The sequence below is a fragment of the Cajanus cajan genome, chromosome 6 (assembly GCF_000230855.2).
Source record: "Cajanus cajan strain Asha chromosome 6, NIPB_CcT2T_4, whole genome shotgun sequence".
NCBI classification, from domain to species: domain Eukaryota; kingdom Viridiplantae; phylum Streptophyta; class Magnoliopsida; order Fabales; family Fabaceae; genus Cajanus; species Cajanus cajan.
In genome coordinates this window covers 46180438-46196745 of record NC_138522.1, presented here as the reverse complement: position 1 = coordinate 46196745, position 16308 = coordinate 46180438, and the positions used below count along the sequence as shown (strand labels likewise).

The window sequence follows — 16308 nt, the reverse complement described above, 5'->3', positions numbered from 1 at the left end:
CTTCCTTTGGATGAAGAAATCAAAGCCAACTGCAGCAGTGATGGAGCAATTTGCACGAAAGATTATATAATGCAATGAATTGGAAAGTAAGAGCACACCTAAATGACTTAAACTAACATTATTTTGGTAGAAAAAATGTAGCATGAGACAGCCACCAAACACTCCCACGTGCAATGTTCATCTTCTCTCCGATCTTCCATTCAACATTTTAACAACGCCTTTTATAATGGGGTGGTGTTAGTCTCAATATTTTATTGGAGTTAGTCAAGTTGCTTTGTGAGATTTAAAAAAGGGTATACGTAGGTGTCATGTGAGTGGGGATAAATTTAAAGTATAGTATAGGGTAAAAGAAGAATGTGCATGGCATGAAGGGTATTAAAAAAGGGGTAGGCTTAGTGCGTACGTTTCAACTTGAAGTATTTAGAGAGGAAAATCAAATATTGAATCAAGCTAGGTCTTGCATTTCTCATGAACTGTGGAGTCGTGTTGGGTTTCTATTGTTGGGGTTGGGAGTTCTTAACTGCCCTTCTTCTCTTCTCCTCCTCCTCTTATTCATCATTCTCTTCTTCTTCCTCCTCATCTTAATATATATATATTATTTTCTTTTCTTTTATACAAATTTAATAATAAATAATAATATGGAAGGAGTTAGAAATGATCATGATAATAAGGGGTTGTTGGAATGTGCAAGGAAGTGCACTCCACCACCGTTTTTGATGAAGACTTACATGTTGGTGGAGGATCCGGCCACCGACGACGTCGTTTCGTGGAACCGCGAAGGGACGGCGTTTGTGGTGTGGCAGCCGGCGGAGTTTGCCCGTGATCTGCTGCCAACACTCTTCAAGCACAGCAACTTCTCTAGCTTTGTGCGTCAACTCAATACTTATGTACGTATCATACTATCATGCATCATATACTACATGCTTCCTTCTTTCATTGTTTTAACACTTTGATCTTCATATTAAATTCAACATTTAACTTCTATCATATACAAAGTATGAAAGTTAATTTAGAACCATTATAAGGGTCCGTCCAATAGTTCAGGTTAGATTAAATTGATTATTAGTGGAATCAATTTTTTTTTTTTATAAAGCCAAACTTAGAAGATAAACATTAGTTTAAACATTTAATTAGTTAGCAATTTCTGTTGTTTTCTCAAAATTATTGATCCAGACTCTTCGTTTCTTTATTTTCACTAAATTTCTTTCTGTCTAATTAATGTATGTTAGCATTTTTTCTAATCTTCATAAGAAAAATGATTTTATCTTATCAATTTATAATATTTATTGTTTATTGACTTAAAAATTGTAAAGTAATTTAAAGATATTTTATTAGTTCAAAAAACAATTAATGCAGTGACAATTTGAAAGGAGTATTATAAAAAGTGAGAAGCAAAATTCTAAAAATAGTTTTATACACTGGAACGTAAGTAGTGTAGTAGTTTTCCTAAATTCTTGATGATGGAACAGGTTAGCGATTTTCGTTTGACCTAGCTTAGGCCTTAATTAGTTTATTATACATTATTCTTCTTTATTAGGAACCAAGAATTTAGAAAATATTTCATTTTTGTCCTTCGATACTGGAATATCCTCGTTACATGGTTTCCGGCAGAATAATTCTACTTTCATAATATATTATTATAATATCTTGGAAAAGATACACAATATAAAATAATTAGTAATATAGTAAGAGAAATAAATTATAAAAAATGGCATAAAAAGACATGTGAAAACAACATAATTGTTTCAAGTATGGCTGTACGTTTTTGTGCGAATGAAGTCTCTAGAAAAGACTGATTCAACAACATCAACATTATAAAAATGTAATTATTCATAGGGATATGAATGTGTTTTATGTTCCATGCATGCATACTGGTGGGAGCCAGTTGAGGGTAATGAAATTCGTACCTACTTATCAAAAGTCAAACACATACAAAAATCAATATTAGTGGCCGTGGAGCCGTGTATGACTTACTAACATATTTTCTATCACTTAAATTTCACAATAATCAACTTTTTTCTTTTCACAAAAATCAATAATCTTTTGGAGTTTGGACCTTCATATTTAATTTCTAAGTCAAATATTTATCTTCCCCGATATACATCAGCAAATACAAAACAACTATCTTCCAGAAGCATACTTAGACAATTGTAAATTACAATACTTTTATATGTTTTGTTCTATCATTAAAAAGAAAATATGATAAAATTATTAATTACAATTTATAAATTATTTTCACAAGTTATTTTGAAAAATTATTGAAATAAGTTAGAAACATTTTATTAATATATATAATAAGTTATTTTCATAAATCTCTTAAATAGTTATATAAAGTCATATCATTACAAGAAATGTTACATATAATGACATATAAAAAATGTCACTATAAGTACAATATATGTAGATATATATTTATTTGACATATAGTTATATATAATTTTAGTGTTAATTTTGAATGAGATTTAACAATATATTTTGTGTATCACTATAGTCTATATCCACTCCTTTTAATAATATACCAACATATATTATATTTATCATGTGAATAAAAATAGCTTTTAGTGACATATATTGTATCACTATAAAATATGTATCACTATATGATAATTTTCTTGTAGTGTATGATTGATTAATGATTTTATTCTTTAAGTATATGATCAGGATTCAATTTCTGAAATGGATTTTTTTTAAAAAGATCAACTCTTTAAATCGGTACTTCAAAAAATTAGTTCTTACCTTTCAACTAACATATATATGCCTTTATGTATTGTCTTAAAATAATAAACATTGCAAAACTAGGAATTGTTCATGCATTAATTTCGTTCCTACACCACATTTTTAACCAAACAAGTTGGAAAGTTAAGGTTTATCTACTTGTTAGGACATTTACATTCTTTTCACATCTCTATTTGGACTTTCGTCTATATTACATTCTTTTCCTTTCCAAATTGACACCAAAACTTACAAAGAATTTGATGTATATATCTATGTATAGGGCTTTCGTAAAGTTGCAACAAGTAGATGGGAGTTTTTCAATGACAAGTTCAAGAAAGGTGAAAGAGAACTGCTGCATGAGATTCGGCGAAGAAAAGCTTGGACCAACAAGCAACAACCTAATGCACCAAACCAAGATTCTGATGAAGATCAAAGGTCCTCATCAACCTCTTCATCTTCTGGTTACACCACTCTTGTGGATGAAAACAAACGACTTAAGAAGGAGAATGGGGTGTTGAGCTCTGAGCTCACAAGCATGAAAAGGAAGTGCAAGGAACTGCTTGATTTGGTTGCCAAATATTCATCACATGCAAAGGAGAAGGAAGAAGATGAAAGGCCAAAGCTGTTTGGGGTGAGACTTGATGTTCAAGGAGGGAGAGAGATGAAGAGGAATAGAACTGAGATGAGTGAAAGCGCAAGCATTATGCTGTCTCAGTCATGCAAATAGACATGCATGCAGCATATAAATAGAAGCTTATATATAGCTACTAAAAATGTAATAATCAAATATCTGGAAAATCATATATTTGATTAATTAGATAGGCTTGCAAAGAGTATTTTCCCCCAGTGTTGTAGCTAGCTATAGTTACTTTGAAGATCATATTTGGTGCAACAAGGAACTAATAATAAAGACACCTCAAGCACAGTGCTGTAATTATGTAATGTGATTTAGGATCATGCAATCGATACACAATTGAAATAGCCTCAAGCTAGTGTTGCCTTTAATGAGTTCATATTGTTAAGTAGTGTGACAAAGTAAAGTCGGAGCAAATAGTTGTTTAATTTACAAGCATTTCCATGAAAGAAAATATTTGTAAAATATATGTTAATATGAGTGAGGGTGAAAATATGTAAGGTTAAGTAAGACTTTATAACATGTTTCTCTTATTCTTAATTTCAAATTTCTAAAATAGACTAGATATAAAATGATATTATTTATTTATAGAATATTTTAGTTATTTTAAAAATTTATTTTCTCTTTTAAGATTAAAATATTAAATCAATAAATAATTTTTTTGGGAACATATTTAAATGCATATCTAGAGTTCATATCAAAGTTCGAATCACATCAATTGACGAAAAAGATACCCTGTTACTTCTATTAAATTTAGAGTGTTGATTTACGTTTTTTTTATTTAATTCCAAATATATATTTAATTAAGATGAAAAAAATCATTTGACTTGTATCTTAAATAAAAGAAGAAGTCATACAAATGAAATTTTTAATAAGTTTTACTAGAAAACTTAAAAAAGAAGATTTCTAAAGTTTTACTAGAAAACTTTTTGAGAGGTAATACAATTTGATAAAATGAATGAGAGATTAAGAAATGTTAAATAAGTTTGTGGGATTTTTCTATTTAAATAAGCATGAAAGAAGTTTTTTTTTTCCCCAACAACTACAAAACTACAACCGGTAATTGATTCCTTCACTTTTTTCCTTGTTCTTGATACACGTCTTAACATTTGCTTGGTGCATGTTCTTTTCACGTGTTGGGCTCTACGGGTTAATGTTTTGGTTTGTCATGTTAACGTTACATGCATTTGGGACAGAAATATAGGTAGAATTATAAGTTGAATCATTTATTGTTCTTAATTTCTGTGGAGCCGTTTGTAAATAGTTACTATGACAATGATAATTCTTTGCCATACATGACAACCTCAGCTGTCGCCGTACAAACTGACAGCGACAACACAAACATTGCACTTAACAAGCTCTTCTGCATAATAATTTCTTTTCTGTTGAAAAATATTTTTCCGTAAAAAACGAAGAAAAAAAAAACCGATATTAAGAGTCATCATTCCTAAAAACATGTAAAAAATGGAAGTCAAAATTAAAATTTTCATGTTGCTCCTATCTTTGTTGATAAAAGCTGTGATCTTTCCATGATGGGCATCGAATTATATCTAAATGCTTTATGTTTACAGGGAGTCATTGAAAAGGACTATGACACTTTTCTAAGAAAAATAAAGAAGACAACGGAGACATGCTTTTTTGTCGATGTTTCACAAATTTTTATGAAAACAACATAAGCTACGTAAGATTACAACAAAAATAATTAATAGAAATAAAATTATAAATTTAATTACAAATTATAGCATGTAATATATATATATATATATATATATCAAGAGTTTACATAATTTCGGTTAAGGTCCATAAAATCGAATCATAAACTTATAAGATTTTATTTAATATTAAAAATATGTTATGTACAAACTTTGTCAATAATGTAAACTCCATCACACACACACAATAGGATTTCATGACTAAATGACCTAACTCCTCGTATTGATATCTAAATAAAAAAACCGCAATTAATTTTTGGACATTTTTATTAATCTCTTATATCTTTTTAATCTAACATTTTTTTATTTTAAAATTAAATTTTAATAATTTTTTTTAAAATATCAATAGTTAAAAATAAATTTGTATCATAATATAAAGTATTTATCATAAATATAAAATATAATTTATATAATCATTACAAATTTTTATTATAATATAATTTTTATATTTACAAATACTTATTTATTATAAATTTTTTATATAAAATAAAAATTTATTCTAAACATTGTACAAGTTAAAATATCAGTTAACATTTAATTAAAAAAAAGTTTTAGATTAAAAGAGATAAAAAGGTTAAGAAAAATCCTTAAAATATTACATTTAAGAAAAACTCCTATTTTTTTCTTCTCAATATAATACCCTTAAAAATTTACTCAATATAAACAATTCTTTAACAAGTTTTAGAAAGTAGCTAGAAATGAGAAAAGAGGAGACAGCACAAAATATGAACAACAAAAAAGCTAAAATCAATTTAAGTGTTCTATTATTTTATTTTAAAAGCTGAAAATGTATATTTTATAAGAAAGCAATTAAATAAATATCTTTTTCTTGTCTATTTTTAACTCACGAATGAGTTTAACTCATTGTTAGTGTAAAATTTTACACTGTCAACTGAATAATGATAAGAACAAAAATAAAAACTCAATAAATTTACTATACAAGACCATTCTTGATCGTATAATAGTGTAAAAGTACATTTTACATTATAACTACGTAAACTAATTTATTCTCAATAGAGAACGCGAGCCCGAGTGGATTATTAACCAATTTCATCATTGATGATCAGGGCACTGTGAGACGGGTAAATCCGTCAATGAACCAGCTAAAATTGAATTGTGTTCTTAATAATTTTGAAACTAAACAACTCAACATAGCTTGTGACTCGACTAAACTAATTCTTTGAATTTGATTATTAATTAAATGAGTTACACTTAATTTAAAAATTGAGTTTGTTAAATAAAGGAATTGAACTTAAATTACATATAGTTCAACTCAATTTATTTTTTTTATTTAATCATATATTAATTAATATGTAACTAAATTCGTACGAGTAATTTTTTTAATTGAATTTGTACCAATTTTATTTGTGCGAAGTAAGCATTCAAATAAAAATATGAAAAATAGTTATATTTTTAAATATTGAATCAAGTTAAAGAATTGAACAAATTGTTCACAAACTTAAATAAAGTCAAATTTGAGTTGAAAAAAAATATTAAACTATTTTAAAAATTGAAATGAACTAAATTGAACTATTTTTGTAAGTAAAAATTTCTTCACATTGAAAAAAAAAAAAGTATGTGAAAATGTTGTTTGACTCTACCGAAAACCATCTCAGCAAGGGAAAATGACTACCGAACTCCTTATTATCAACCGGTTGGGGATGGAACGGATTACGGAACAAGATAAATTGAAGATAGTCCTAACAGGTACTATCCTCAAGAAATCGAATGCTTCTAGAGCAGTTAGATTGATTTAAGGGTCTTAGTACTACAAATCTATTTACAATTCGGCACTATAATAATTGACTGTACAATATACATGGCCTTATAATGTCATCATTTTGATACAATTAACACATTATAACCAACAAGCAGCATTTTATGAAAGGAATTGTAAAATAAGGACACATCATGGATTAGCTGCAAAATGATTGAATATCGTCTCAAGAGTTGATTGGCTGATGCTGTACTCCGCAATCCCTAATCTATTTCTGCAAATGATATTTTGATAGAATTTAGTCATTCTTTAACAAGAGCATGGAAAATAAACTGCAAGTCCTGATATTTACCTGTTTTTTTCAAGAAGTCCAAAAACATCTGCCAGAGAAAAATCCTCATTATATGGTAACTGCAGTAAACAAAGATGAATTACTATATTTGCTGTAAAATCGAGAGCCTGGATACACCGCATGCACATACATATGTAAATGTTCTGTCCTGTCAAAACAAAGCTAAGATAAACTGAGGCCTTCAATTGACAAGATATGTTAACATTATTCCAGATATCAAAACCATCAATGATCAACTCTCCTAAAAGGTTAAGGTGTCAGGCAGAGAATCATGAATGGTTTTACATCTCTAACATACTCCCTCTTCATGGAAAACGAACTATTATTGGCTTTAGCAGATGAAGTGTGAAAATCAAACTAGTTATATGTCCAGATAATTCAATCCCATCTCACTCATTTTTGAATGTTTCTAAGTCAAGGTTGAAAACCAGCTTTTATAAAAGGTTTAAGGTTTACTCCGCTCAGGATACATGGTAGTCACGTTGGTAAAAGGTATAGATTTATTTTTCTCGTCCATTTCTAATTTAAACTTTTCCTGTCGGTTCAAATCTTTAATATAGGTATCATGTAAATAAAGGATCCACTTTGTTCAGTGGCATTCCAATTCCCATTCCAGCAGATTTAAAGTAATTTTGAACAATATAATTGGGAAAAAACTGAATTTATTTCCTCTAAAAAAATAAAACCAAACAGTACATAAGGAGGGAAAAAACACAGATATTGTGAGGGTCAGATTTGAGAAAAAAATTTAAAGAAAACGTGAGAACGGAGGAGAGACTCTTAAAATTGGCTTAACTAAAAGCTTTTTTTTTTTTTTTTAATGTTTTCATTATTAAAAATTTAAAATAAAAGCTTCTTTTGTTTTTTCTAGAGCTTTTATGGATTATGTTTAGCCCAACATTTCCTTTCAAGGAGAAGAGAAGCTCTAAAAATGTTGGATCAGAAACAATCTGGTTGTGATTCCTTTTACATTCCTTACATTGGATGGTCAACTGACTCTTGTATATATTGAGGACCTGGGCTTCTAACGTACATACAAAGATAGTTGATGCCTTTTGTACAATTACCAAAGAAATGGGGAGAAGATCCAAGAAAAGTGGGATTTTTATATCTGTATGGTGTTTGCTTCCCTGAATATTTGACTAGTTAGAAAGTGAAACTAATCTAATTCAAATTTAAATGGTTAAATTACACAGGCATTCAAATCAGATGAGAGGATTTTTCATCATAATGAAGAATTTTCCCATAAAAAAATGTTGTAACTCAAAAATACCTGATATCTGATGCTTAAACCATTGCACCCTTGACATCTTGCTCCACGAAAGGAAGATAGAAAAAATGAATCAATTTCAGAGAACTTTTGTTTAGACAGCCACCACTCAGAAAATACTGGCAAAGGAATACCACCTGATTATCAACACAGTAGAAAAGGGGAAATTAATACTAGAAGAGAATTAATGCATTTTTAAGACTTAGAAATAAAAAGGATCACCATGTTATTGTCATGGATCAATTCTCCTTAAAGCTATTATTAGGCTCGTGATGGGTTTTATACCTTACATGTATGAAATGTATGTCTGCTTCTTCTTTCTATAGTTCAGAATTTAAGTATGAAGGATTTACAAAGAATTTTGCACAGTTTGAAGTATGAACTATAAGCAAGATATGTAGTCTGTCAAAACACTGACAGAAGTTTGAAAACCATCATGTGATTCACACTGACTTTTTAATTCAATACACACAAGGCATATGTGGAATTTGTATAGCCTAAGCTGCAACTAAGGGTTTTACTCGTGAAAGCTGGAGGTATAAATGTCTTGAGCTATATCTAATTTATCTACATGACGGTTTACCAAGACATTATAACAGAATAGAAAATTTACCAGATAGTATTTGGAGATTCATGGAAAAAATTTAGATACAATTTAAAGAAAATTTATTTGAGTATTTTACTGGTATTTTAAAAATTAAGTGCATAGAAAAGAATTAGTCAACGATAGTCATAGACAAACATGTTAAAAAGAGGTGCCACTGCAAAGGAAAAATACAAAATGCAGCAATTTATTAACCAGAAGTAAATACACAATAGAGTTATTGAATAGCGTAAGTCTACGTAGACTTCTAGAATAAATGGATTTCTCCTCATATATATATTTAAACATCTAAATATATGAATTTTTAGGACAAATTTCTATGTAATATATGAAAAATCAGAGACCCAGTAACATGTTGCAATTTCACACTGATGATCAGAAACAGACTGAAGGAAAATCATATTATGCTCAAAGATGAGAATTAAATTGAAAAACTAATAAAATAAAAACAGAACCACCATTGTTCAAAGTAATGATGCATACATTCTCTTCACTTTTTCAATTATCTGTTTTTCCAGATAAGAGAAACAAAGATGTGCAATATCCAAGGATAAGATATTCTCTTCAAAGATACCACATAAAACCAAGGCTCTGCTTATATGAGTCAGGCTATTTCTTGGTTGACTACGAGGAGACCTTCGATATATCCTCAGAGGTGTAGGCTTCATCAAGTATTTTAGCAAGGCTATTCCTTTCAAGTCTCAAGAGACCTGCCCCCGACATCCTTTTTACTTTTGTCTATACTTCATGACAAGCAAAAAAAACTAGTTTTTGCTAGCAAATATATTTGTTATTTTCCTTCTTTTGGAATAACACATTCTTTGTATGTCAAAATACAAAAGAGACTTAAAAAAAAGAGAATTAAATAGAATTCCCAACATTTATCAAATTTCAAAAACTTTCTCTGCTTCTGTTATTACACTGGCCTACCTTTGCAAAATAATGGGAGATTTATGTAACTTTGGAAACAAGAGGGTATCAGTATTTGGTGGAAGTTTAAGACAATGGATACTTTTCCTTTCATAACAAGAATGTAGATCATTATACTATTGTTAAACCTGAGGAGAGATCTACATGATTTACCCTAAAATTGACAGAATCAAGGCATAATACATTTGAAAACTTAACACATGCATGTACCAACACTAAAACAAGCTTGAACAGTTGTACATGCTAAACAAACATATTAAACACAACAAGAATTCATAAAATGAGAATAAGATGCATGTTCTTTTTCTGGTATACAAACAGTGAGAAAAAAGGATCATTAACTTGCTGAAATTTTCAATGATAAGCAAAGTCTTCAATGCAGTATTCAAACTTACCATCTCGAAACAGTTGTTCTGATAACTGTTCCTGAGAACCTCCATCACAGACAGGTGTACAAGAGATTAGTGTTTTCACTCTTTCTTCATTGTCAAGCCAGCGCCCAATTAAGCCTATCATTTCTCGTGTCAAGCTAATCTCTGCAATGGAGGTATTTCCTGATGTGACAGAGTCAGTGCCCCCAATGCAAATTTCAAGGTCATTAAGTAAGCTTCTAGGATGAGAAGGGACATCAAGCAGTCTTTCTTGAATAGCTTGGCAGAGAGTTTGCAAGTCCACAGAACTCACTTCAGTGGGCTTTACCTGGAAAAAGGGAAACTGAGAATTACATATTTGAATTTTGAAGATGCTTTTGTCAAGGAAAAATGAGGAAGCACAAAGAAAATGTGCCTTTTGTACTGTAATCATAAATACCTCTAGTTCCAGATGATTCCCAAATCTAGTTTTTAGGTGCTGTGGACTTCCAATGCATCGTAATCGTCCACCAACCTTCAGAAAAAAACAAATAATACAAAATAACGGGTATATGTTTGTGGGAACAAGGCAGGGCTTCAAGTATATGAATAGAAATAAAAATAATTTTGTACCATTATCCCTATTCTGGTAGATAAGGCTTGAGCTTCATTCATGCTGTGGGTAGTAAGAATTACTGCAGTCTTTCCTCGTCTTGTGGATATCCTAGATATTACATCCCACATGAACCTTTTGGCAATGGGATCCATACCTAGAAATATAAAAAATTAGTGCTGACATAGATAATACTTTTTCAATTCATCAAGCATAGCCATATGTCTGACATAGCTATTCTATATGTATAGCTTAAAAAACTTTCTCCTGAACTGATAGAAGTCCAGTTACTTTGTGTCGAAAATCACGAGACCTAAGCTATGACCCATGAATGGAGAACACGCCCCTTCAGTTCAAAGCTCACTGGGCTTGATACAAGATTAACAAATAAATATGCAGACACTATTTTTAAACAAAATTCTGATCATAGAATTGAAGGTAATAAGTATTGAACTCTACCACTTGATGACCTGGGGTTTTATAGCATCACAAGGAACCAATTGAGCCAAAAGTTTAGGCTCTTATATCAAGGAATCAACATTGTTTTTTATGCAATTCTAAAAATTAAAATAGAATGGCATTTTTATGAAGTTTAAAGCAATATATAATTGATAATAACTGTTATTGAACCTGTGGATGGTTCATCAAGAATGACAATAGGAGGATCTCCAATCATTGCAATTGCAACAGAGAGTTTTCTTTTATTCCCTCCACTAAGTGAAAATGATGGTTTATTAGCATGCTTCAATAAGTCAAACTCTGCCAACTTTTCCATAACAACCTGTCCAAATAATCATAGGCAACAAAAGATAATATATTTTATAAAACAAATAATAATGATTGTAAAAATGAATTTAGAAGTTTCTTCTCATTTTTAAATGATGAAAATGCAAGCCTATCATATGTGGATTTTCCCTTGCATCTCAAAGCAGATAGCCTGCCCATCATTATTAAGCTCTAAAATGTGGCATGCAAACTGTCGATGGGAATCTAGCAAATAAAACATTTAAAGCATATTTTATTATGTTTGAATCTTTTCCACATGTAGGATAAATTTGAACAGAAGTGAGTAGGCTTTGGAGAAAATAGTGAACAGGAAGTCACTTATGCTACCACCCTTTAGATCAATGTGACCACCCCCTTTCATATACTGTTTAATGCACTATTTTCAGAGTTGAAAAATGGTTAGTGTGATGAGAGTTCATATTTATCTCATCTCAAGTAAATTACTTCATTAAGATTTTTTATATATCTTTTACATCTTGCATCATTAGAGGATTCATGTACTATTACCAATCAAGTTAAAAAGAAATATAAGTATTCTTATATAAAGATGGAGACAGGTAAAATTTGACCCAAGCTGCATGGGTTTCTTTCATTGCATCTGTTGGGTTTGATTAACTGTTTTTCCAAGGAGTTTAATGGTATATAATTTTATGAATAGTTGAAAAAGATGATTTTAATAATATTTTGTCTCACCCAATTACATTCTCATTTTTATTAATATTTTGTCTCACCAATTACATTCTCATTTTTTCCTATTATAGTGATACACTTGTACCTAAATAAAGTAACTATGAAAATAAAGAAATAAGGAAAGATTACAAAATAAAATCTAATCCCCTAAAGTTCTCCTTTTTTACAACATGAACCATGATGGCCAATCAGTATCCCAAGTCTAAATATTTTTCTCTTGATGTAGTGGAGTTTGGTTTGTTCCTTGTCTCATGTACATTGGTTATGGCTAAAACATATTTTTGACCTTATGGTGAACAAGTATCTTTAAGAACAAAATTATTTGAAATGACTGACTGGCAGCTGGTATTATAGTATTTAGTGCTTCTGTTATATTTATTAATAGAAATCTTCGGAGATTGAGAAAATGACATGTATCCATGACCCTTTTCATTTAGATTGTTCTTTAAATAAAATTTCTTGACATATAAGGAGGTCTAATGCCTATGTCTATATATTTAGTTGCTTGACTTTTTTTTTATTAACTATTTATCTCATGAACAAGATGGAAAAGTAATGCTTTTCTAATTTTTAAGGATGGTGGTATGAATTATAGAATGATTATGCACAAATGAGAATTATCACCATGAATTATCCTTAACCATAAAAAGCACTAAGATAATTAGGAATTGCTTACACATACATTTTCTAGTGCAAAATCTGGAACACCTTTTATTCTAGCATAGAGCTCAAGATGCTCTTGGACAGTTAAGTATTCCAACAGAGCATCAAATTGTGGACAATATCCAATCTGAGATTAAAATTAAGATAAACAAGGGTCAAATGGATTCAAGTAAGTATTCATTCTGTGATTGTATGCTTAAGAAGTAATAAACACATACGTATCGACGAGCAGCCTTGGGATGGGAACATATATCTTTGCCAAAAATAAAGGCAGTCCCATCAGACGGAGATTCTTCCCCTGTTTGGAAGAGGAAAACACAACTTTTAGTAATAAACCCAAAAAAGAGAAATGCCAAGTTTATAGCTATTCAACAATGAGCAATTTTTATAATTGCAGAACTTTTTCAATCAGTATAATTGTTTGAAATCTATAAAAATTTTGTCTAACCATAATTTACATCCGGTTTGTTTGAGATAGAAGATTGAACTTATGCTGGAAATAAATCACAAAAACATATATTCATCTGAGAAAATCTGAGAAAAGAAGGAAATATTAAGTAATACTTTTGTAAAATAAGTTATTTTTCAACAATGTAAATTTTAAGTTTAAACCATTTTTGCCTGCTTGGTGGATTCTCAAATTCTTTAATGGCGCTTCTTACAGGCCTGTTACTTTTGGGAGCCTGTCATTGGAGATCTATCTTAGAGGTTAGATAGTCAGAATATCTAGTATCTCATTGTATTATCTCTCTTTTTATGTTCCGATGATTTCTGGTCAGAGAATTGAGAAGATTATGAGGGATTTTCTTTGGACTGAAGCTAATGGGTTTAATAGAGACCATCTCGTTAATTCAGAGATTTATAGACCTAATAAAGGAGGTTTGGTTGGTGGAAAACTGATTTTCAAAAACATTGCTTTGACTACTACATTACTTAGGCTTTCTCCTTTATAGACCGCTTTATGGTATCAAGTCATCCAAAGTAAATATGGTTTTTGTCAGAATACCATGAGTTCCTGTATCTCATGGCAAAATGCATTTAATATTCATAGGAATTACTACCCTGTCTCTATTTATAAGACCCTTTCAACTAAATTACACCTTTTAAGAAAATTAGTAAATTTAGTTAAAACTTAAAAGCACTAAATTTGACAATAATTTAAACTACTTTTCCAAAATTACCCTTAACATCTCTTAAATTAAAATTATCTCTTTCCATTTAATTATTTCTCACCTAATTAATTCATGTTTGGAAGGAGAATAATGTCAAACTATATGAGAGAGATATCTAAGTGTCTATTTATCTTCTCCAAACCTAATAAGAGGGAGTTTTTATCCAATTAATTTCAAACATTTATTATTTTTTGTCTAAAAGAATTGTTAGTTATAGGAAACAATTAGAAGAAGGCCTTACAAAAAGGGACAAGCAAAAACGTGAAAAGGGCCCTATATATAAAAATGGAGGTAGTAGTATTTAGGAAGTTGCACTATTTACTTTTACTTTTTGCCTAGGAAATAGTACTCACTTAGTCTAATAAGAATCTATATATTGATGTTCCTATGCATTTAACAAGTATTTCATTCAGAATTTCTCTCCAAATTTCTTCTCAATTTAGGCAACTCAATCTTAAATCTACTCCTCTAAATACATGTTATTAGATTCACCGGTACCATCCATCATGACCTGTCCCATCACAATTTTATTGCAATATTCCTAAGAATAAAAAATCATTTTCTGTCAGGTGTCTGTTAGTATCAGGTATCTGTTAGAACATAGAATTTGTAAGTAACTGATAGGTTCATAATTTGGTTAGATTGATAATTAAGGAAAGCAATCTGGATCACAGGATTTGATAGATGGGAAATTGGGAATCGATCAGAATTGTGCAATTTGATTTGTAATAGGATTTGATGTAATTAGAATCTGTTGCATTTTCCTACTCTGTTTTTTAGACATAGCATTTATAGCTAACAATATTTCCCGATATTTGTAATATCCTATTTTTTTAAAAATAAATAAAATAAGTTGTTTTAATAATATTTATATTATAAGCATAATTAATTTATTAGTTGAGCTTATAATATATGTGATGGTTGTTTTTATTAAATAAAATAAAAGACGGACATGGGTTAGGTTAGTGGGTTAGCCTCTAGGTTTGACTTTAGAAGCCCAACCTAGAGTCTAGCTTGAGAGAGGAGGACCAATATAGGTCATATGTCAGTTTTAGGTTTTCTGAAGCTATGAGAGAACCTACAAAGGAGAACCTCGAGGAGAGTTGCTTCAGGTGACAGAGATCAAATATTAGAAATTTAATTTCTTGGTAATCATGCAAATAGGACCAATTCTATCTTTAAACTATAAGTTATAACAATCGATCAGATATGTGAAATAAAACAATTCATTTCTTTGTTCTTATATGGTATAGAGCTTCAAGCTCTAAACCTTGCCCTCTCCAAATAGTGAATTAGCACGAAGCCCTCCACATGCAAGGAGGAACGCATGGAAACCAAGGAGACTGTCTTGTCAAAGAATGACAGAGTAGAGTCTGAATCTTCTGGAACTGGTAACCTATCCTAAGCCTTGAACCTCCAACTCAGCGCACAAACTAAATGGTAAAAATTGCCTCGAGGGGGCACAGTCTATGAAGCTGACAATGGAAGGGAGAAGCAAGCTGGGATATTTAACTAGAGAAATTAAGCAACCAAAAACAGATGACCCCACACGGAAGAAGTGGAAAGCTGAGGACTCTCTCATCATGTCAAAGATGATTAACTCCATGGAACCTACTATTGGAAAGCCTTATCTTTACTTATCAACTGCCTAAGAAGTTTGGGAAGCTGTGAAAGATTTCTATTCTTATTTGGAAAATTGCTTTCACATATATGATCTGAAAACCTGGCTGTGGCAGCCAAGATGTCACCACCTACTCTGCTGCTAACCTTATGACAAGAGTTAGATCAATGTTATGAAGAAGATTGGGAGAACCCTAAAGATGCTGCATGGCTCAAAAAAAGGGAGCAGAATGACCAAGTGTATATATTCCTTGTTGGCTTGGACCGAAGCTTGGATGAAGTAAGGGGAAGGATCCATGCTCAAAGACCTCTTCCTTCCATTCGAGAAGTGTTTTCTAAAGTTAGATGCAAGGAGGCCAGATGAAAGTTGATGCTATATTTTCATTTTCTAGATTCCCTCCAAAATCAACAGCTTTTGCTTGAAGGAAATGATGCCCTTCTTTGTTTAATGCTTTGCATGCTAGCCCCTAGAAGTTATAG

The 16308-nt window shown here is 30.6% G+C and overlaps 2 protein-coding genes across 4 annotated transcripts in view; one reads left to right on the top strand and one right to left on the bottom strand.

Annotated features, from left to right (window-relative positions):
- Positions 1-253: 253 nt before the first annotated feature.
- HSFB3 (heat shock transcription factor B3) lies at positions 254-3720 on the top strand. Its single transcript, XM_020357725.3, has 2 exons — positions 254-887; positions 2996-3720. Exons 1-2 carry the CDS (start codon positions 366-368, stop codon positions 3440-3442), a joined length of 969 nt encoding a protein of 322 aa, XP_020213314.2. The 5' UTR covers positions 254-365; the 3' UTR covers positions 3443-3720.
- A 3012-nt stretch (positions 3721-6732) lies between these two features.
- ABCA1 (ATP-binding cassette A1) overlaps positions 6733-16308 on the bottom strand; it is a 54469-nt gene continuing 44893 nt past the window's right edge. For 2 of the 3 annotated variants that reach the window (XM_020356691.3, XM_083077226.1), the window contains 9 exons: positions 13255-13334; positions 13056-13163; positions 11528-11678; positions 10918-11054; positions 10745-10819; positions 10330-10633; positions 8404-8537; positions 7131-7189; positions 6733-7052 (listed from right to left, as the gene is read on the bottom strand). In XM_020356691.3, the coding sequence (XP_020212280.1) occupies positions 6971-7052; positions 7131-7189; positions 8404-8537; positions 10330-10633; positions 10745-10819; positions 10918-11054; positions 11528-11678; positions 13056-13163; positions 13255-13334 (1130 nt within the window). In that variant the 3' untranslated portion in view covers positions 6733-6970. Of the gene's footprint in view, positions 7053-7130; positions 7279-8403; positions 8538-10329; positions 10634-10744; positions 10820-10917; positions 11055-11527; positions 11679-13055; positions 13164-13254; positions 13335-16308 lie in introns of those variants that run through there. The other variant, XM_029270948.2, reaches the window with a different exon arrangement.